General features: G+C 34.6%; 3 protein-coding genes across 8 annotated transcripts in view; 1 reads left to right on the top strand and 2 right to left on the bottom strand.

Annotated features, from left to right (window-relative positions):
• Positions 1-115: 115 nt before the first annotated feature.
• LOC136419596 (uncharacterized) lies at positions 116-3326 on the bottom strand. The gene is made up of 6 exons (XM_066406052.1): positions 2831-3326; positions 2133-2290; positions 1880-2070; positions 1555-1782; positions 1264-1498; positions 116-1117 (listed from the first exon to the last, which is right to left on the bottom strand). Exons 1-6 carry the CDS (start codon positions 3112-3114, stop codon positions 789-791), a joined length of 1425 nt encoding a protein of 474 aa, XP_066262149.1. The 5' UTR covers positions 3115-3326; the 3' UTR covers positions 116-788.
• A 310-nt stretch (positions 3327-3636) lies between these two features.
• On the top strand, positions 3637-5150 carry Psf3 (DNA replication complex GINS protein Psf3). The gene is made up of 3 exons (XM_066406623.1): positions 3637-3866; positions 3925-4193; positions 4256-5150. Exons 1-3 carry the CDS (start codon positions 3761-3763, stop codon positions 4484-4486), a joined length of 606 nt encoding a protein of 201 aa, XP_066262720.1. The 5' UTR covers positions 3637-3760; the 3' UTR covers positions 4487-5150.
• A 231-nt stretch (positions 5151-5381) lies between these two features.
• The window catches only part of Hnf4 (Hepatocyte nuclear factor 4), a 28089-nt gene continuing 12022 nt past the window's right edge, over positions 5382-21448 (bottom strand). For 4 of the 6 annotated variants that reach the window (XM_066406618.1, XM_066406617.1, XM_066406619.1 and 1 more), the window contains exons 2-10: positions 10679-10925; positions 9251-9345; positions 9062-9195; positions 8533-8688; positions 8342-8468; positions 7160-7309; positions 6745-6981; positions 6217-6417; positions 5382-6150 (exon numbers count right to left, since the gene is read on the bottom strand). In XM_066406618.1, the coding sequence (XP_066262715.1) occupies positions 6047-6150; positions 6217-6417; positions 6745-6981; positions 7160-7309; positions 8342-8468; positions 8533-8688; positions 9062-9195; positions 9251-9345; positions 10679-10925 (1451 nt within the window). In that variant the 3' untranslated portion in view covers positions 5382-6046. Of the gene's footprint in view, positions 6151-6216; positions 6418-6731; positions 6982-7159; positions 7310-8341; positions 8469-8532; positions 8689-9061; positions 9196-9250; positions 9346-10678; positions 10926-20453; positions 20613-21448 lie in introns of those variants that run through there. The other 2 variants (XM_066406620.1, XR_010753143.1) reach the window with 2 other exon arrangements.

Genomic DNA, 21448 nt, shown 5'->3' with positions numbered 1-21448 from the left:
CTCTTTAGACAATTTTATTAAAAAGCACCAGATTTTACTCTAAATTTATAAATCAATAATTTATTAAAGTTATTGTACGAACTATGGTATAGTTAATACGATAGTTTATATGATAACTGGAACTAGTACTAAACCAACGAAAATTCTTAATTTTTGTTGCAACTCTTCGATTAAGTATAACCATAGTTATGACTTCCTTATATACATACATGAGAAAATATAAAATACAACTATAATTTAAAACCATACGTCTATTTATCTGACTTCACACATTGACTATGAATTGTATAGAGTAAAAAACAATCTTCACTTAAATTGATTCAATTTCATCTAAAATGGCCATGCATTGACTATAAATATGAAAATGTATCATGTCATTCAAACTATCTAAAAATAAAAAGAAAGGGATATAAAGGTAAAAATAAAAACTAATTTCATTATATTAAGGATGTGTAAAAAGTGCATACCTACTGCGTATAATAAAATTACTTGTGCGTTCCACTTTGGACGAAGGATAAGTTCCAAATTATCAAATGCTGTGAACTTTAACTGCAAACTAAAAGAATTTCCATAGAAACGTTGAAATAGTAGCTATGTATTTGGTCAGATTCTTGGTTTGGAAGGAAATTGATTTGAAGCTAAAGTTAACAGCAAATTAATCATTTTTCACTGATTTTGGCATTCGTCTTAAGTGAAACACATCATTGCTCATTCAACAATAGCCTCTTTTATTTACTTCAATCGCTCAAGTAACTTCAACATTCTACCTCATTTACCTCATCATTCATTTAACTATAATCGGTCTCAAACCGATCGTCATGTTCCCACCCTTTCTTGGACTTGGGCGGAGACTTGACTTTTTCATAGTCTTTTTTCTGATTCCCATCATTACCCTGCTTTTTGTTGTCTCTTTCTCTCCAATTGTTTTCGGATCCGAGACTGTTTTGACTCTTGTTTTTCGACCAATCTGGAGGGTTTGTATGGTTTTGGTTCCGAGGGCGATTCCAAGCGGTTGCCGCCGGATCTGGTTTGTCTTCCCAACTTTCTTCCGTGGTTCTACTTTTCTGTAATCGGGCTCCTATTCCAAGAATTGGACGTCCGGATTTTGCACTTCCACCTGAAAATATGTTCGCATTAATTAGTTGTTAATAACTTTATTCAGGGTTTAATTATTTTCAGTGAATAAAAAGTTACACTCTAATAAAAATATTCCCGTCTCTATTGCCAGGCAGAAACATGAGCGAACTTACAATTCCTACTTACTTTTCTGTGAATTTATGCTGTCCTTCCTATTATTAATTGAATTTTGACTAACATCCAACTGGAATCCACTACTACTGCAATTGGTGGACGAAACAATATCAGAACTACAATTATTTTGTAATGGCGAATCTGATGACCCTTCTGTTGAAACTTGCAATACATTAACGTTACTGTGATAGCTGTCTAAACTCTTATTATTGGTAATTGTTTGTACCATTAAAGTACTATAAGATCCCTGTAATTCATTGTAAATTAGCTCTTGAAAGAAATAAAGTAGCTGTGAAGACATACTGGAAAACCTGCAATTGAAGCATCTCCTAACTGTTCCTGATAAAAGATTTGAGTATCTGGGGGCAAGATAGCAAATCTGTTATTAGAAATTTCTAATGCGAGCAACAGACAGAGTTTGCTGTCTTTTGGATACTTTTTGTCAGAGCAGATCTTCAGTCTTAGTTTACTGAGTAATTCAGCAACTTTTTCAGGGCATTCTTGCTTTAAGGCATTACCATTTAAGTGTAACTAAAAACATCATAATTTAAAATACAAATATTTGTATGCTGATGGAATAAGACCACAGTGGTAATTTAATGCATAAACAACTTTGAATCCAACTTACTTGTGAAGTGAATAGTTTAAGATCTGCAATATCTGTTGATTCAAGAAGTATATCCAAATATATGAGTAAAGGTGTGGCCATAAAAGAGAAATGTTGACCATTGGCTAATCTGGCCTTATTAAAAAACTCCGCCATTAGTTGTATGCTGTTTCGGAACATCATGGGGTTTGAAGATTGCAACTGGTTGCATGCTAAAATAGGTGGATTATTTAATATTGGAACACAACATTCCTAAAGCTTAATACAAACTTACCTTCAAAATTATCTTGTAATTTTCTAAGGAACATGAGACGTATATTTTGCTCACGTACTTCTTGTGACAAAAATGTTCTAGAAGCAATAAGATGGACTAATTTAGTTGCCAGCTCAGCATCTTGTAAACAGCTATGGTGTATGGCTTCAAAGCTTCTCCTGAAATGTTTATTGTCTTTTTCAATTGAACTATAATGAGTTTCATTTTGTTGTCAGTTGAAGGAGGATAAACTAGGATAACTTAAATATTGACAATATGAAGGTGAGGCACCAAGATATCTGATACATCATCTGTGACACTGACCACTGAATTGACCAACTATAATTATGTCATAACATTATGGCTTCAGAGCTTATGGGTTTATGCAAAGATCTAAGTAAGAGGATGTTAGCTGAAGGTCTGGAATGATGAAATAGTACCACTCCTAAATGATATAATAACCAGCATGAACTGGAGGCATTAAATAGGTGTTGTAGTGGCATATAAAAGGGATGTCGGGCTCAGTAAAAGGAAATGTGATATCTTAAAAGTGATATTGGTCAGATTCTTGTGGTTGACACTAGTTGAAGAGGTAGGAATAAAGATAAATCATTATCCTTAGGTATATTGCCAAGACAAGAAAAATAAGTTTTCTAAGAGTATCAAAGATATGTCTAAAATCGAAGGGGCCAAAACTTCAAGAACACCAAATAACTTACTCTACTTCTGATCCGTTTTGGCAATCTTGGTTCCAGCCCTCCACTATATACCGTATTTTCTGATTAAATTTTATACCATCATCTTCCAGGTTTATCTGTTTAATTTTGTTTATCAAAGAAGTAAAATCCTCCAGTGCATCCACATATTTCCTGTTGTCTTGATTACTGAAGTTTGGGGACACATTATTTGTTATCGGAGGACTACTGTTTTCCAATCCGGGGCTTTTTGCCCCCTGTGCCTTCAAGTTCAACCACCCTCGACCTCTGCCGACTCCACCGGACATGTTGCCGTTTTAAATGCTCCAAACGTTGTTGGAGACTTTTCGAGATTGATTACTGTTGCAGCTGTTTAGTTCATGCAATTTAATTGCTGCATTTAGTGAGTCAAATTGCCCTTACAGTTAAAGGAAAAATGCAAATTATTTCCGAATGTTTTGAAATGATTTGGTATAACCTCACTCAACGCGTGACAAAAAATGGTCGACTGGTATGAAGGATATAGTTCCATAAATACTGCTCATGCGCAATGTGTTATAGTGGCAACCTTGAACTGTAAAAGGAGTGGAAGGGTGAGAACATCGATATTGTCGTTAGTCGTCCTTTGCATATTTTGCGCATGTCGAAAATTTGGAACAGTTTCAATTTACTACACCTGTACCGCTTTTTTTTCTAACTGGGTAGTTAGTATTTATGTCCATCTAGCCAATCGAAAGGAAGCCATAAAATTGGAGAAAAACTAAACTGTCTCGAACTACCCCCATGGCCTCATGGAAATTGCCTCTGTCTGCTCTTTTGTCATTTGATATTTTCAACGTCAAAAAATTTAAGTTTTTGGCGCGAAAACTTTTTGTTTATTTATTAAATTTTTTGTTATTGTTAGTAAACTTCGAATGAAAAGTAATCATAACAACAAACAATTTCTTCTAAATTATGTCTCTTCAGTTAAGTTACACCCCAAACTATTATTCTCTAGAAGATATTTTAGCGACTCAAGAAAGAGTTCCTTGCAAGTTTCTCCAAAATGTGCCAAGAATGGGTAAGTAACCTTACCATTCCCTTATATAAAGCCATCCTTCAAACATTATTTAATTTAGGGGTTCTCAATCCTTCAACTGAAGACAAAGATTTAAAATCTGGCACTCAACTAGAGCTGCCCTTATGGCTAACTTTAGACTGTGCCACAGGTCGACAACCTATTGTTGCCCCAGAGCTCCCAAAGTCTTACAGAGAAGCTTATCGTGAAATCCTTAAAGCTGACGCCACGGCTGTGGACTTGCACAAGTTTAGTTTATATTTTTATGAATTGGGATTTAACATTAAACATTTTGATAGAAGTGGGGAGGTTCATGACATTTTATTGCATGTAAGTATGAAACTTTTGAATTAACTCTAAATATGTGTGACAGGTTATAAACTGCCTTTCAGACTTTCACCACCAGGTTTCGATTGATAATGGATTTGGCTAATAATTCAGAGGCTGATCCCACTATATTGCAAAAGTTAGATATGTTGGAACGCAGAATCTATAAAGAAGCACAAGCAGCTGGAGTGAAGCTAAATAGTTGGTTACTGGAGAGCAGCTTTCAGCTACAGGCTGCCAGTATGGTTACTAACCACAGGAAGAGGAAGAGAGTTGATGATGATTTGTTTAGCTAATGCACTAATTTTGTTAATAATTTTAATTTTGTATAAACATTTTTGGTTGTTGGTTAAGCTTTAAAAAATTCAAAGAAAAATATAGGCACAGTGTAATATAGATGACTAGTAATAATTATGGAACCATAAGTAAGACGTAGAAAGGTGTGTTGCATTGCAATCCAATTTGTCACTTTGAGATTCAATTATGATTAAAGAATATGTAGTTTGTGGACTGGTCTCCTTTTTCAAGACAATCTGAAAATTTTCATTGTGTCATTTCCTTAGGAGTGCAGATGTTTCCAATTTTTCCGTTGTGACAAATAAGTTCCAAGCTAAATGTGCAAAGGGGAAATAAACAACGCAACATTAACTAATATAAAGATATTTATTTAACAGAATAACAATTATTATTGCCACCTCCAGCCTTTGATTATTTATTTTTTATGCATAAAACGCATGCTAATATACATATATGGAAATAAAATATATTCTATAATAATAATGATAGAGAATAGATGTATTGTATAAAAACTTCGACCAGAAAAATTTATAGTTACTTCCCCTTATCATTCACCCTGGATTAATTTTAGGTCATAGCTTCTAACTCGAGAATATGCTTAAACCCTTCGCATATACAAGAATAGCAGAGAAAACAAATTTTATGTACATCATAAAACAATTATCTGAACAACGTACCCACTACTAATTATTCTAAAAATGAACTAGGTATTATAAAACAGGTATAATATCACTATATCAATCGACTAACAAAAAATGTAACAAAAATAAATTAAAATTCTGACACCCATAATATACGGAGTACTGCTTAATACAAGAACTTCTCTACTAACAGTTTAACACTAAATAAAAATACATAATATACAAATAATATAATAATTATTTCTTTAACGAAAAGGGAAAGTTGTTTTTAACAACAAATTTGGTATCTGCAACAAATTTGAGCAATCATAAAAACGCACTATTAATATTCAAAGAGTCCGAATAAGGACTAGGAAGACTGAGTTAGTCAGTTGTTGGAATTCACAGCCTTTTCCACATTCAGAAGTTCCTTGTACTTTCAAAGGCGTAATTAAGACAATACAAAATTATCTTTTTCTGTCAATAAAACTTTCTAATAGGGAAATTTGTTTACTCACAATAACAATTTTTTTTGGAGGTCAATCCGTCGATAACAACGCATACATAGAACTGTATTACATTGGTTTATTTACCAACCAATATGGTTGAACGGCGTTCGATAAACATATTGCAAGTCAGCATCCCCCTTAAATTATGTGTCCCTAAAAAATTGCATTGCTGCTTTAACTTGGGCAAACTGTCACGTGGTTTCACAATATGTGCAGGATTTCTTCCCTAAGGCACTGAGCTGCGTCAAGCAAATAGCTAAATGTATTTCAATTGTCTTTGAACTTTTATTTTTGCTTTTTTTTCTTGTAGCACTGGAACTAACATATTCCCATAAAGCATTTTGCCCAACACTTTGTTTTGGCACTAGCTGAGCGGAAGCTCAATATAGGTACTTATTTTGTCCTTTTCAACTAAATGGTAAATATCAGTTTAAAATCCGTGTTGTTCTTCTTTAATTGGCTCCGGTTTGAAAGGAATAGGGAAGACGTCATCCATAACTCCCATGTCCCTCATGATTAGTACGCTTGATGTAGCTGAAATAAAATGCCTGTTAATAATTTTCTTGATCGGACATTCTACAACTTAGAAGAAATAGTCACCATTATTTGGCACCGCCTGCGGGGGGCTTGCTACACCCCCGTTAATCATGTGATCAGCAGGACTACCAGGCATAGTGGGCGGAGATGTCATGGGACTGTCAGTAGAGTCGCTATTCTGATATCCATTGCCGTTTAGCAGCGGAGGCTGTGGTGAAGTCACCTGGTTGGGCACAATCAGAGCCGGACTGTTGTCGATACCACCTATTACAGAACCTGAATTTTATAGTGCGAAATTAATGGAGAACTATTTATCAATATAGATATCCGTCTAAGCTATAAAGCTTTGAGACTTCAAGTTAATTAGAAAATGAATTTTTCTTTTTATTTCATTGAGACTGTTTTTAGCGTTAGAGTTGTCTATGTTAAATGACCTCAGACCAAATAAATGTATATTAACAACACTTAGTTTTAGGTGCGGTTTCGTGTTAGTATTATTTTCCCTCTTAAAAATTATGAAAAAGTAACAAAACAATCAATACTAAACGCGTACAAATAAGTAAAAAAATGGATCTTACATGGATACCTTACCTCCCAACAGCATTTCTTGCAGCAAACTATCGATATGTGTGACTCCGAACAATTTGGCAAACTGAATCTGCTCAATCACCTGCCAAGTGATGGACTGAAGGGGAGGAAGCATAAGGAGCAATTCTCCAAAACGTCCCCTGCTGTCGTATTGCCTGTCACTTATGTAATCTTCAAGATTAATTTGGATTTGAAAGCGCAGTTGCTTAATGCGGTCTGAGCTACTTAGACCTTTAGCATCTGGAAATTAGCACAGTTGTTTTATCACATTTTTTTTTGGTCGTTTGAGACAATTTTGATTGGACTGGCCATGTAGAACCGAGTGGTGCTGACCGGACACATAGGTCCTAAACAGCTCTACTTAGAACCACATTTAAAACGCCCTTTTTGTGATTTGATTGCAAGATGTGGTACTTACTAGGATCGAAAAACACGATGGCTTTTAAACAGGCAAATTCGGTATCGTCGATTTGAACCTCAGTCATTGGTTTAACTAATTCGTCCATGATCCGGCTTCCAACTCGAGTGATGCTGAGGTCAGCGGTACTAGGATCACGAACTGGTGAAACTGGAAATGAAGACCATTATATTTATTGAGAACCATATATGTTTATATTTTTGCCTCAATTTAATGTACAGAATCTTTTTCTCAATATCTAACCATCACTATATCGGTGGTCAGTTCTTAATTTAAATTAGCCTCATAACTCCTAATTTTACAACCAACTTTTGGCTCAAAGGCCCGCGGTTGTTTCATGGATTGAACCATCAAATCTTTGAACTCTAAATACAAGAGATTGCTAATCGAACTCCGTTTCGCATCATGTGGTTAATTGGAATTGGCGTGCGGTAAAATACCAGTTTCTGTATTTGCAGGTAAATAGTTATTTTTTTATTCGCTCATTATGCATAAAAAGAAATATGTTTAATTCCATACTTATCAATTAAAGTAAAAAAACACTGAAGTTACCAAACACCACAATTAAATTAATAACGATCTTAATGGAGCGCGAGCAAATCATCATTACTGCCCGCAGTATAAAAAATTATGGAAAATAGCCCGAAATTGTCCTTCGCTAGTAAATAATGACAAACATTTTCTGTCGCACTGGTAATTATAAATAATATATGTACAACGCTATACCACAAAGTTAGAAATTAATTAATGAAGCCCTTGTGGTATCTTCAAGTCCGGTAGAGGTGAAGCGAAATTTGTCCCACGAGCGGAAACTTTCTACCACAATCCATAAATATTGGGAAAGTCTAATGATAATTTCTCACACCTCTCAGATTCTTCTACAAATCATCACTTAAAATTTTCATAGTGATTAAAAAATACACTTAAGCGAACAGATGCACAATGACTTGATTATTTAAATAAAACAAATATTTTCGACATTTGCTTGATCTATTGAATCGTGACAGATAAGATTGTCTAGATGTTATCTCCAATACTCAATCACAAATATTTGCCCAATGAAATCTCTTATTGCATAATCCCACCAAACCGCAGAAAATGCATTGGACAAACATTTGTTAACTGCAATATGTAATTTAAAGTGTTTAATAACGTTAGATGAGTAAATATATTGAAACTTACCAGTGCCAGGGCTTTGTTTCGTAATGATACAGTTGTTCCCTAACAACAAAACGTCTTTCAGATGCATTGAACGTCTGGCCAATCCTAGGAGGAGATGCTCTCCTGCATGTGCTCTCAACAGAGCTACCTAAGAATATTTCAAGAAAAGAAAAATAAAAACATGAGAAGAACAATTAGGTTTTGTGGTTTACCTGGTCGTCCAATTGCAGATCAGTGAAGGCTGGAATGTATTTGGCCCATTCAACCAGGATGAGTAGCTGTTGCTTCATGGAGTCGCAGATGTCATTGATATCAGCCTGTTGTCTGCCTGATAGGTCATAGTCGTTTGCAGGTGTAGGTCCCATTTGCTGGAAAAAATGATCTTCATGAGACCTTCTTTTGTAGTAATATTGAAGCTTTTTTTTTTAAGTTAAGGGATGAATCTTAAAGGTATATAATATCCGAATGAAAATTTGAAGAACTTTTTTTGAGGCATAGCAGTTTAAGTGCCAACAAATGAATGTTCTAAGTAATTTTGTAAAGAAGATAATTTTCATGGAAACAATGAAACGAGGGCATATCATTGGTTAGTTTCATGCTTTTCATGAAAAATTATCTTTTAGATAACGTTGTCAGCACTATAGTTTCTTAGGGTCAATATATTAAGTCCCGGTTAACTTGCCAACAAGATGACTCGCACTGAAATGATGAGAAATAACCTTCCTGGTAAAGTTTGCTTACTTCTAAAGCTGCCCCCACTTGTCTGGACAACATTTCAGCGTTTAAGAGTGAACTGACTGAAAGCCCGTTATTTTGGTTGGTTTCCTCATGACTTGGTCTTCGACAGCTTATCCTGTCTCTCTCGTTTTGTACAGCTAGAAATTCTCGTTGAAACTCAACTAGCTCTTTTAAGAATTTAGGTTTTATTACCTTCTTTTTTCATGCCAGCTTTGAAGCATTTCCGCAGACGACAGTATCGACATTGGTTCCTTTTGTCTTTGTCTACCACACAACCTCTGTTAAATCTGCAATATGAAAGGGAGTTATTTGAAAAGATAAAAATACAGAGGAAGATGTTTAATTTTCCGTTCTACCAGCTTTCACAGCCTTTTAAAATCATCTAGATGCTTCGAGCCTTCTTAAGGCCTTCAACTTCAAGTTCAAAAATTCCGTAACTTTTAACAACAATTTTGCAAATGTAAGTTGCTTTGATCAACCGAAATCTATCTATTCTTCACATTACTACGGAAATGATTGAGTTATTTTCTTTAAAAACAGATTGCAATCTGGCCTTAAAATCAATTAAAAAAAACCCTACTATGGCAACGAAATCATCTCAGACGTTTCATTGCCTTGAGTTCAATAAAACCACTTCACATTAGCACTTTTCGATTATAATAACACCTGCATATAAAATATCTTGACACATGGCGATTATATCATAAAGATCAATTAGCTTAATGCATTTTCACCTTCAATATCGCAAATGCACTTAAATGCTGTTAATTGAGCCGAGGTTGCCGAGGGTTGACCAATGGCTAATTTTAGTTTAGAATTGTCAAACATGTTCTTAATGATGCAACTTAATGATCAATGATTGATAGAGGATTCTTGATAGACTTTCTTGACATTTCGGAAGGGAGCCTTAAGGAAAAATTCGACTTCTGACGCTTGTTTTCCAGATACATGGCCTGACTCCTAAAAATAATGTTGCGACCCAAAAAGCTGGAAAACACATCATTTTTGCAAAACTACAATCCTCGAAATTGAAGCAAACGTACGTCTCGTGTCGCAACTTTGCGCTTTTACATAACGATGAATTTGCGTTTTACCTTGGGCTAAAAGAAATTACAATTAGCCATCGTGTAAATACTGCTTTTTTACTTTGCATTACTGCTATTAATATGGAAAATTGTCATTCATTACACGCTATCAAAAGTAAATTTGGCATTGTTTCCTTAGGAGCGTTTCCTATCGCTGTCTGCATTGACGTCACTTAGGGTTCCCACAAGAACATAGGTAGCAAAAGAAAACTATTATTATATGTTGGTTATTATATTATGGTTTGAATTTGTTCTCAAAGAAGCTTTCCCTAATTTTCCTGGCACTACAGCCAATAACTGATACCAAATTCTGAATAACCCGAACTGAATTTACATTGAGGAATTATATTTTCATGCAAGCAATCATATAACTAAAAATACATGTAGTTTGGATAACCTCCACCTTTGTAGTGACGCACAGCGTTTCGTTTTCTACAACACAGGAGCACATCCGTCAGGTGCCGTCCATGAGCTTGCACATCAACAATTGCTTTGGACTTTCCTGTAATATTTTTAGTGACATCAGTTTTCTTACCTACAGGTATACAAATGGTTCTTTCGGACACTCCTCCTGAAGAATCCCTTACACCCATCGCAAGAAGCAGCCCCATAATGTTTCCCCGTAGCCTTGTCACCACAAATGGCACAATGTTGCTGTCCCAAAGCCGACGCTGGCACACCGCCGGTGCCTGCGTGGCAGAGGGTGGCGGCTAAGGCTGCATTGCCGGCACCCCCGGTAGGCCCGCAGCCTCCCGTCGCAGACATCGGAGAGTCTGAGTCGGCTGCAATTAAAAATAAACAATGTTACAATTAATCACTTCATTTTTACATCACGAGTGCGTTAAATTGACCTTACCGCACGCCACAGGAAAAAATATGACAAATTGTTTTAGGGTCCCTTTAATGCTTTACAGGTTATTACATGTCAGCCTTGATGGCAGCAAATTGACGGTTAATAATAATTACGGTGAGGAAATTTTCCCATGAAAATGTTTAATTATTGGTCAGTTAATTTACATGTTTTCGTCATTTGCGTTGAGTTTAATTGATCAGTTGTAATTCATCAATTTAACTAAACTAGACTGATTATACAGTATTGATGATTGTTTTCTCAACCTCCACAAGTAACCACTCCGGAAGAATATTATACAAATGGGCAGTAAAAATGTCCATTTAAAAAACACAAAATTTTACTTTGTCGTAGCACGTACATAATTGATGGCACATAAAGGATTTGCCGTTGCTTAAAAACGAATATTTATGGATCATCTATGGTGAAAATGGGCACGTGTTTACATGTTTATGATATTTAAGATCAGCTACTATCTGCTCTTTGGAAATGCGATGACAAAGAACTTAGAATTCAAATAGAAAAGCCTGATGAGTTATTGTTGTCTCATCTTTTAAATATTATTTTTAAGAGCGAAGGAAAAAATACTACCAAACATACATATGGGATACTAGATTGACTGACCGGAGGCTAACAAAATCAAACTAAATTGAAAAAAAACCCATAGTCGATTTTAGCCTTCTTCAATTGCACAAAATCACGAATAAGTTTTTAGACTGTCTTGCATCAAAAATAGTTGCATTTAGTCTCAGTGCTCCGTGTGTCTAACGGTAATTGATTACAGCATTTCTAAAACTAAAACTCGCGACTTTACCATGCTCTCCAAATCATTAGGTGATCAACATATATTCATAACTTTATTATCATTTTGGAAACATTTCGTGTCTTCTAAATTCGAAAGAAGTAAATATTTACGGCGATTGAAAAAAGAGTGATCTAATGACCCAGAACAGAACCCTGTAAAACACCAGTGCAAAACTGGGTATAAAACACCCCACGCAAATGCGACTTGTAATGCATAGGCTGTGAAGAAATATTTTCACTACCTAGGTATTAAAAATGACACTTTTTACAGTTGGCTTTGTGATATTGTCCTTTTCACTGAAAATTATTTTTTTTTGTAAATCGAAGAAAAAATTATGTGTTTTACTCAGTAATTTCCTACCTCATCCTCGCCTGTGATTATGTGATGTATATCGCGGAGGCAGTAAATTTGCTACTTTTTTGATTTCTCAAACGAATAACTGTTCTGGATTATATAGAACGATTTGGCCTTGACCAAATATTCCAAAAACGGAGTGAAAATTGCCCAATTTCGATATTTGTCAACGCAACATATCGATCAAGATCCGTAATATCACTACCTCTCATAAGGCAATTCAGATTCAGATTAGCGGTTTAAAATAAATTCTACCAAGATTAAATACAGATAAAACCATATATTTCCACATCATTATGTTAGTATAATTTATCATAATCGCATTATCAGAAAAACAGTTTGGAAGTAATAAAAGAACAACCAGGATTTCTCATATATCTATTAGAGTTCATAAGAACTAGGTTTCCAAATATTTTAGAAAATCATTGCTGCTGCGTTCTTAAATTCGTTCCACACAACATTTGCAATAATGCTATGATACTTCATTTCAAAAATTATTAAGCTTTCATAAAAATTCTTAACACAACCTGACGACATACTTCTGATAATTGAAAATTATTACAAATTTCAACACATCCAGGCCTACACCAAAAATCCGTTTTAAACGCAATAAGACACACGGATTGACCACTGCCGCAATAATTCCCCTTGTGGTTATCGCTCAATTATCGCAGTATAATTCAAAGCAATCATCGCTTATTAGCAAATATTTATCCCAAAAGGATAATAGTTATTAAAAAATCAATGCCCCAATGCATCAGTCTTATTTACAAATATTTAACATCACTTAATTATATTATTGCGAGCAAAACAATCGTTATCGTATGAAGAATGAGTGGGCTTTCTGCTATTTCACGTGATCCGTGTGCAACTATGAGTAAAGAACACAAGGATGTATATGCAAAACGAAGCAATAAATCATGGACAATGTCCATACATAAGGCTAATGCAACGATTATTTTTGGTGGATTATTAACTGTGGCGCCATCTGTGGGCACACTCCACATAAACTCGAGTGTTATTATTATCATTAATGAATATGAGCGGAATTTTTGAACTAAAAACTTTCCAATAAACATCTTGGCTTACTTGCAGGTTATTTATGTCCAGAAAGTATCGGGTCTCTATCTTGCATATTTATAAAAGCCATTTTGTCACACCAAGATACAGTAGATAAAAATAGGTAAACTCGGTTAGCCAACGATGACGATCGTCTCTAGTATGTCTAGTAAATTTTATGATAATTTGACCACTGGCCAACCCATTTTCGTGTCATCACGACCGTCGATTTCATGTTTGTTTTAATTTGGTTTGCACCTACTGCAATGGAAAATTCAAAATTGATTACCCGGCCAGAGAGTTGTTTTCGAAAGTCGTCATAAAAGTGACTAACAACGAAGGTTGGAAGTTTATTATCAGCGTATGGTGGCTGGATTGGCAAACAGGTGTTAAGGAGAGTCGTTTGAAGTAATTAAGTTTAGACCGGTTAATATGTAAAACCACAATAAGTGTTTTTAAAGTTTATTGTTTGTTATTAAAGTTTATTATTATTGTTGTATGCATTCAATGTGAAAAGCCAAAAAATGCATTTTTAAGAAACACGAAAAAAGCTTAAACTGGATCTGTAAGATCCTCAAATAGTTGCCAAATTATTGCATAACTGCAAATGGTAGAAGTTGGTTGATTCAAACTAGTGCTTAATTGTCTGTTAAAATTGTTAATTTCTTTGTAAAAAATTTTTTAATTTCTCTGTTGAAAATAACCATGAAAATGCCCTTGGTAGCACGATCAATCAGGGCGTAAAATTATTATATGATTACTGCATACACCATTAAAAGTCTCAACACTCCATATACTGTTATTTATGATGGTATTCTAATATGTATGTTTTACAATATTGGGAATAGGTAATAAGACAACTATCATAACTCAATCTAAAAGTATTATCTAACCATTATTATTTGTAGAATATTGTGAATTAAGTTTTTAACTGAATTATACTCTGTTATCGCTAATACCAAAAATCCCAGAGATTAAGAAACAATATTATGGTCAAATTTAGCTTCATAATGTCCAACAAAAATACTTAAAACATTATCTTATCACTATCAGCAATAAAATTACGTTATTCGTATTTATGGGCCAATATAACCTTAATCAAACAAAAATTATATTACTTTAAACCATCGTTGACCATCTTGATTTATTAACATAAAATGATGAATAAAATACCACCTAATACTTTCACATGGCGTTTCAAGTATTCTAAATGCTTGCAATAATGTAACAAATTCTCTAGTTTTAAAATAGTACATTGCAAGGAGCTTTCCATAACAAGTTGGTTAATTTGGTTGTGGTTAGTGTATACAGGGTGATAATTTCCGTGGCTTATTGGATTCACTCTTGTCATGCCATCGCACGCTAAAGTTGTTGCTTTCGCTGCTTCCAGCGGGTGCGTGAGGTGGAAGGTAGGGGCGGTCAAGTTATCAAGGACGCATTCGGTGATTTAGCCAAGTGACTTTTCTAGGATAAATACCTGTTCCGAGACTTTGCCTTGAAATCAAGAAAAAAATCAGTGGCGTAGCGCAGTTAGTTTCTTTTGCCTAAGAATACAGCTGTAGTTGCTTGATATAAAACATATGTAATATGTTGATTAATTCCAGTTAAAATAGCGAAAACCGACGTCAGAAGACGACATTTAAACGAGTTCCCATTTACATGCAATTTATTTTCGGAGACCGGTTTATCGGTGTTGTCAACAGCAGCATCACCAAGTAGTTTACATAACAGCTAAAAACCATTTAAGAGTTAATTATTGAAAATTTTCTTTATGACTTTTATTAATTCCAGTATTATTCGGTATTTGTTTACTTTTCGTTATTATGTTAGCAACTCTTCTGAAGGGCTTTCTAGAAAGTTCTGAAAACTATGTCAAAATGACGTGCAAGTAAAATGATCTTTTATAGGCGAAAATTGAAGTTAATAATGAATACCTACATGTTATATTTTATAAATTTAAATGACCTCTATGTCTTGACATTCATCTCAGCTCACTTATTAATAGAATGACGACCTATCCCAATGTTTAGAGGTTATATAAACCGCATCAACTCTTAGTGTTAACCCACCGCATTCCGGCTCATTTTTGCTAGAATGATGCCAAAAAAGTTCAGCCCATTGGCCATATTTCAACTAAAGCTCACTTTGGTTTATTCAATTTTCGTACAAGACTTGAAAAAATTTCAAAAATTGCTTAATATGGTCATCTACATGAGTAAATGAGTCGTTTCTCCTTCCGAGTACGTATTAGAATAAGAGTCTGTGATAAACTATTTTGCAGCAATAAAGGGTATCTGCATAAAAAACCAGTTGCAGGCTGCAAATTCGGTTTGAGACCTAAATATTAGTGACAACCTAAATAATAAATCCATTGCTATAAATTTTTACTGACGTCGCTTGATGATTGAGCATTTAAATGATGGATAGGAAAATAATTATAACATACAGCACAACAATAAGTTGGACTTTGTTTCTTGCGGCGTTACATGGAATCTCCGAAATTCCCATAAAGTGCTTCGTAATGTGGCTGTGACATAACAACAATAACAGGGAAAAAATATGAGAGCTGGTGTGGCTTGGGTGGGCCTCTCTGGGCGAGTTAACATTATTAACGGGATTTTAATAACATACAAGTATAAAATTTCCGATGATTAAGAATATTAATAAATAGCCATCACGATTAAGTTGACAGTCAAAGGACATGAAGGACCATCATCTAATGCTTTCAGGATAAGCCCTTCATGCATTTGAGGACACAACTCTGTTTCTAACAACAGAACTAATTTCTTGTTTTTCAGTTTCTTTTCATAAACAATCAATAATGTGACGGACAGAAGACACAATATTATTGGTTTGTAGATAATATGTTATGATACATTGCTAGTCATTAGAAGCCCGATCTGAACTTTGTTCTTGATCCCGAGGGTATTCCAAGAAAACACGTTACATGACACATGTGGCTCCACTGATAAGGACTTTATCGCCATGCATGTTATGGGCATGTGCCTAAGATTTAGTTTCGAAATATTTATCATTCAAAATAACTGAGACAAAATACATAAATCATACGATCAAGAATTGTCCAGGTTTGTTCGGGTTAGTTTAGGTTTTTTCGTCCCTTAGTTGTGGTTAGGATTGAAATTTTTGCTAATTGCTTCAGATGGAGGTGATTTTTGAGAGAAAATTATTCCGCCTGGATCTAACTAAACTGAAGTGCTCTGGATAGCCCTAATCCAATTTAAACTTCCTATTAGCTGCTTCAATCATTAAAAAAAATTGCAAATGTAGAAGCAACTTGAACTCTTTGTAAAAATTTGGTCCCTATTTTTTTAACAGGGAGTTCTCTTTATATTTTTCAAATAAGAAGTTTTTTCAAGTCTAAAAATCTAATAAATCATAGAGGATGCTACGGAGCAGAGACTCCTCATTGAGTGCTTCGATTTAAAGGACATTAATTTTATGTAGTATTTTAAATATTTTGAACATGATAAATGCAACTAATGGTATAATGTAACGAAGACAGATTGCGTCCTTGAATTTTATGTCCATAGGCAGGTAACAATCGATATAAATTTTATTATTTTTCCCGTGAAGCTTCCTGCAATCTAACCGACTAAATCTCACATTGACTTAAAGGATTAATTTCCACTCACGGATAATTTAAATTATAAAGGGATAATTGTATTTATGATTTCTATGATAAAAAAATGGGCTTTGTATTCCTCATATATGAGTTATAAACTCAGGAAAAACGTTGTTTCGTAAAAATTTTAAATATTCTGTTCAGATTTTGCAACACAAGATACGTGAAGATTTATTAGGTGTACAACTTTGCTTCCGCCGTTTTTGAATAGATGTATGTAGCGGTAAGTAATGATCGAAATAAATAACCCCATGTGGGCATGCAGGAGCCTTGGGCACCTGTTAACATAACCTCATAAAAATATTAGTCTATTTGTGTCTTCATCATAAAGTTATTCGCAATTGAAAATGTCAGTGTACGAGCCAAATTCTCGTCATTTGCGGGAGGTTTTACTTTTCTGCTTCAATATGAAGAAATCTGCTGCTGAGGCTCATCGAATGCTCTCAGATACTTATGGGGAAGCCACTATTAGTGAAAGGACATGTCGTGAGTGGTTTCAGCGCTTCAAGAACGGTGATTTTCACGTCGAAGACCAACATAGCGGTGGAAGAAAGAAGGTTTTCCAAGATGCGAACTTGGAAGCATTACTTGACGAAGACTCGTGTCAAAGTCAACAAGAATTGGCACAATCATTGGGAGTGACTCAACAAACAATCTCAAAACGCCTCAAAGACATGGGAATGATTCAGAAGCAAGGATATTGGGTGCCGTACGAGTTGAAACCAAGAGATATTGACAGGCGTCTGTTCGCTTGTGAACAGTTGCTTGCAAGGCAAAGACGGAAGGGATTTCTGCATCGTATTGTGACTGGGGACGAGAAATGGGTTCATTACGATAATCCCAAACGCAAAAAGACTTGGGGATATCCCGGCCATGCTTCCACGTCGACGGCCAAACCGTCTATTCATGGTTCCAAAATCATGCTCTGTATTTGGTGGGATCAACTCGGCGTAATATATTATGAGCTGTTACAACCAACTGAAACAATCACAGGTGCTCTTTATCGAACCCAATTAATGCGTTTGAGCCGAGCATTGAAAAAGAAACGGCTGCAATACAACGAGAGACATGATAAAGTGATTTTGCAGCACGATAATGCTCGACCCCATGTTGCGCAAGTGGTCAAGAAATACTTGGAAACATTGAAATGGGAAGTCCTACCCCACCCGCCATATTCTCCTGACCTAGCTCCTTCTGATTATCACTTGTTTCGATCCATGGCACATGGGCTAGCTGACCAACACTTCCGGTCTTATGAAGAAGTAAGAAATTGGATAGAATCGTGGATCGCTTCAAAAGATGTCCAATTTTTTCAACACGGGATTCGTATGCTGCCCGAAAGATGGGAGAAAGTAGTGGCCAGCGATGGACAATACTTTGGATCCTAAAGGTATAATTAGTTTTTTACAATAAAATCGCGAAATTCGGAAAAAAAACGGCGGAAGCAAAGTTGTACACCTAATACATTGTTAATTTTTCCTCTTGTTATTTTCGATCCTTTACAGACAAATTTAATTCTTGGAAAATATGGAAAATTATAAGTAAAACTTTTTCAATTAAATTTAATTAATTTCTATCGAAAGCTATAAAATCTCGATTCACAATCTTACATTTCTCACAATTTTATATTTTTTCACAATTCGTACATACGTAACTCTAAAGCTTATTTATGCTATTTTTGTATTGCATCATTTAACCCACATAATTAATGTCGTTGATGATTACCTTAAATCATCATAAACCATTGGAATACACCAAAAATCCCAAAAGTTCCATTTAATTTGCATATTTTGATGAAATTAATCAGTATACAGTACGACCTTAGCAGTCCCTCAAGACCCCATTATTTCAATGCGATTTATCACCTTTTGACCTGTGTTGTATTGTAATTAAAGGATGAATTACAATAAAATTATTTGGACTACTTGCATGTTAATTGTGTGCATTTATATTCTCTATCAGCATGGGTTGTTGTTAGAATATACAAATATGGATAATTTATGGGCGAACATCATTTTTAAAAAATTGTACATACTTTAGAGACGATGGCTTCAAAGGAACTGTGAACGTTTTCTGCAAATCGCTTATGCGTGAAAACTTATTGTAGCAATTTCCTTTGAGTTACTTACATTTGACAGACATTGAGTGTCATATTTCTCAAGTAAAAACCAAATTTGATGTACACACATATTTGCATTCTAGGTGATGCAGCAAATATGCAGTGCTTTGTCTACTTGTATATTGATGACTGTACGAACTGACGGAATAGTCTTAATACTGTAATACAACTGATTTCGTTTTCAAACCATTATTGAAAATTATGAGATTAGATTAGGTACTTTAGCTCTCTTGACAAAACTTCTATTTTATAGCAATACTTGAATATACCTAGCAACAAATTTCTATAAAAAGACACTTTAGGGCTAAATATCAGAAGCAAATTGCTTTAAAAAATGTCTTCAACATCTTCACTAATCGTTTTAGATTTCCAACCATCGCCAGAAATGCCTCCAAAAACTGTTCGAATTTAGAGATCGAAATCTGAAACCAGTGCGTACTAGCTTCGAGCTTAAAGCATCTCATTGGCCTAAATTTAAAAACTTGTAGATTTTTAGAAATTTATTTTCTAAATCCGTTACTCACTTCAAAATTAATTGAACATTTCGAAGATTCCATTATTTCACACTCTTTTTTTATGACCAGTCCCTTCCAGTCAAACAGTTTATGAAATTAACGCTGACTGTTGCTGTTGAAATATCCGGCAAAAAAAGTACCTTCGATGCTTCATCGTGTTGGCAAATTCTAAAAATATTCATCTTAAATTTGTTAAGCAAACTCTGTAAAGTCAATACGAATAAACCTGTGTTTCAGGGAACATCGTCGTTTTTGGTTTGACGCTGGTTGTAACCGACAGAGGCATGCCGCAAGGAAGATAAGAGAAAAGATATTAGAATAATAATTAAGAAAACTGCAAAAAAATTCAATAATAATGCAGTGTATGGAGATATAGACAGGAATGCATAGATGGAGCCACTGTTAGTAAGAATTATGCCTCCATCTAGTAGTGTAATTTTTTGATAATCTTTATCAACCTTATATTTACATTAAGAGCAGGGAATAATAGCTTTTAGTAGAATTAAGTTCCCCAAGATATGGCGCCATCATATTTAAGCTTTTCTATTTTCTAAAAATTAAATTACACATATTGGCAGTTTTTATCAACGCTAACTCGCAGTCTAGACAATGGAAAAAACAATAACATTTCTTGTATCATCCCAAAGCCTCGATGGACAAGCGTGATTCTGATTAGCCAAGAAAATCAACATAAATATCAACATTCAAAATAACCGATTTTCTATCCATATACCGATATGATACCAGACAAAAGTGGTCATGATCTCGAAAAATACTTACAATTAAATTTATTAATAGAATTATGCTACAACTAAAGGATATCACTACACGTGTCGTATATAAACAATAATGATACGTTTTATTTATATGAATCAAACCTGTTGGGCTTCATGTAAGAAATACACATCTTCAAAATCATGGAAACCGGTCGAACTACATAGTAGGTGCTAAAAATTAAAACTCACTCATATAAGGTCGATAGATCAGCTGATTCATATTGAAGTTTTCCTCATCAACCACCTTAACACTCACTATAGCACACCCACTCACACTGGATATTCCAGAAACTAATCGAAAGCTGGACACGCATTCGCGTTTCTAAAATCGTCATCCAGTACTGAAGACTTCAAACCGTATCTCGAATACTTTATGACAGTATAAACAATGAACACTGATAAGTGACTGGAACTGATAAGGGCTTGTTAAGATTTGAATTCAATATTAGAGTTTACATTTATTCCTAATCTGGAAATTTTTTTTAAAAGTGTCTCCGACTTATCTGGATTTTTTTTTGAGTTGTTTGTGAGAACTAGGAATTGATTATGAGTGGTTTAACAGGTTTCATGATACGGGTGGATGGTTGACAAGAATTGGCCTGAAAACTAAATAACAGCACACGAAATGCTGTGATACTGAGAGATAAGATTCCAAGTAAAAAATTAGCGTTTAAGGAGCTTTTAAAGCTTTATAAACTGCAACATAACTAACTTACTTTATGTGTCATAAATGTGTTATTGTTGCAACACAATGTAAAAATGCTACTAGATACCAATATAACACTTGCAGAATTTAAATTGGTATCTACCAGCAAACGAAGATAATAAACAAAGTCTTTGTATAACAACTAATACAAAAGCACGCGCTCCAATTATTATTATCTGGAATTGGCATTGCACCGCAGGTGTTATCATGCTCTTGGCAAATGAAATCAATGTTATCTGGCTTCTGTCAATTGTACCCTGTAAAATTATTAATTATGGGTAAGCTACAATGGACTATAGGTGTATGTGTAGCCATCCGAGGTAATATCAAAAAGTGGAAAAAAATAACAAAATGCATATAAATATCTCAATATTACAGCGAAGAATAGAATACTAATTCCATAAATACGTATTTCATAAGAGGTAGCCTTTAAATTATCCTGTAATGCTGAGGTAAAATGAGAAAAAGAACTTGGAAT

Source organism: Euwallacea similis, chromosome 3, assembly GCF_039881205.1.
Source record: "Euwallacea similis isolate ESF13 chromosome 3, ESF131.1, whole genome shotgun sequence".
Lineage (NCBI taxonomy): Eukaryota > Metazoa > Arthropoda > Insecta > Coleoptera > Curculionidae > Euwallacea > Euwallacea similis.
Note: the sequence above shows the minus strand (reverse complement) of the source record. Positions and strands in the feature narration are given on the sequence as shown.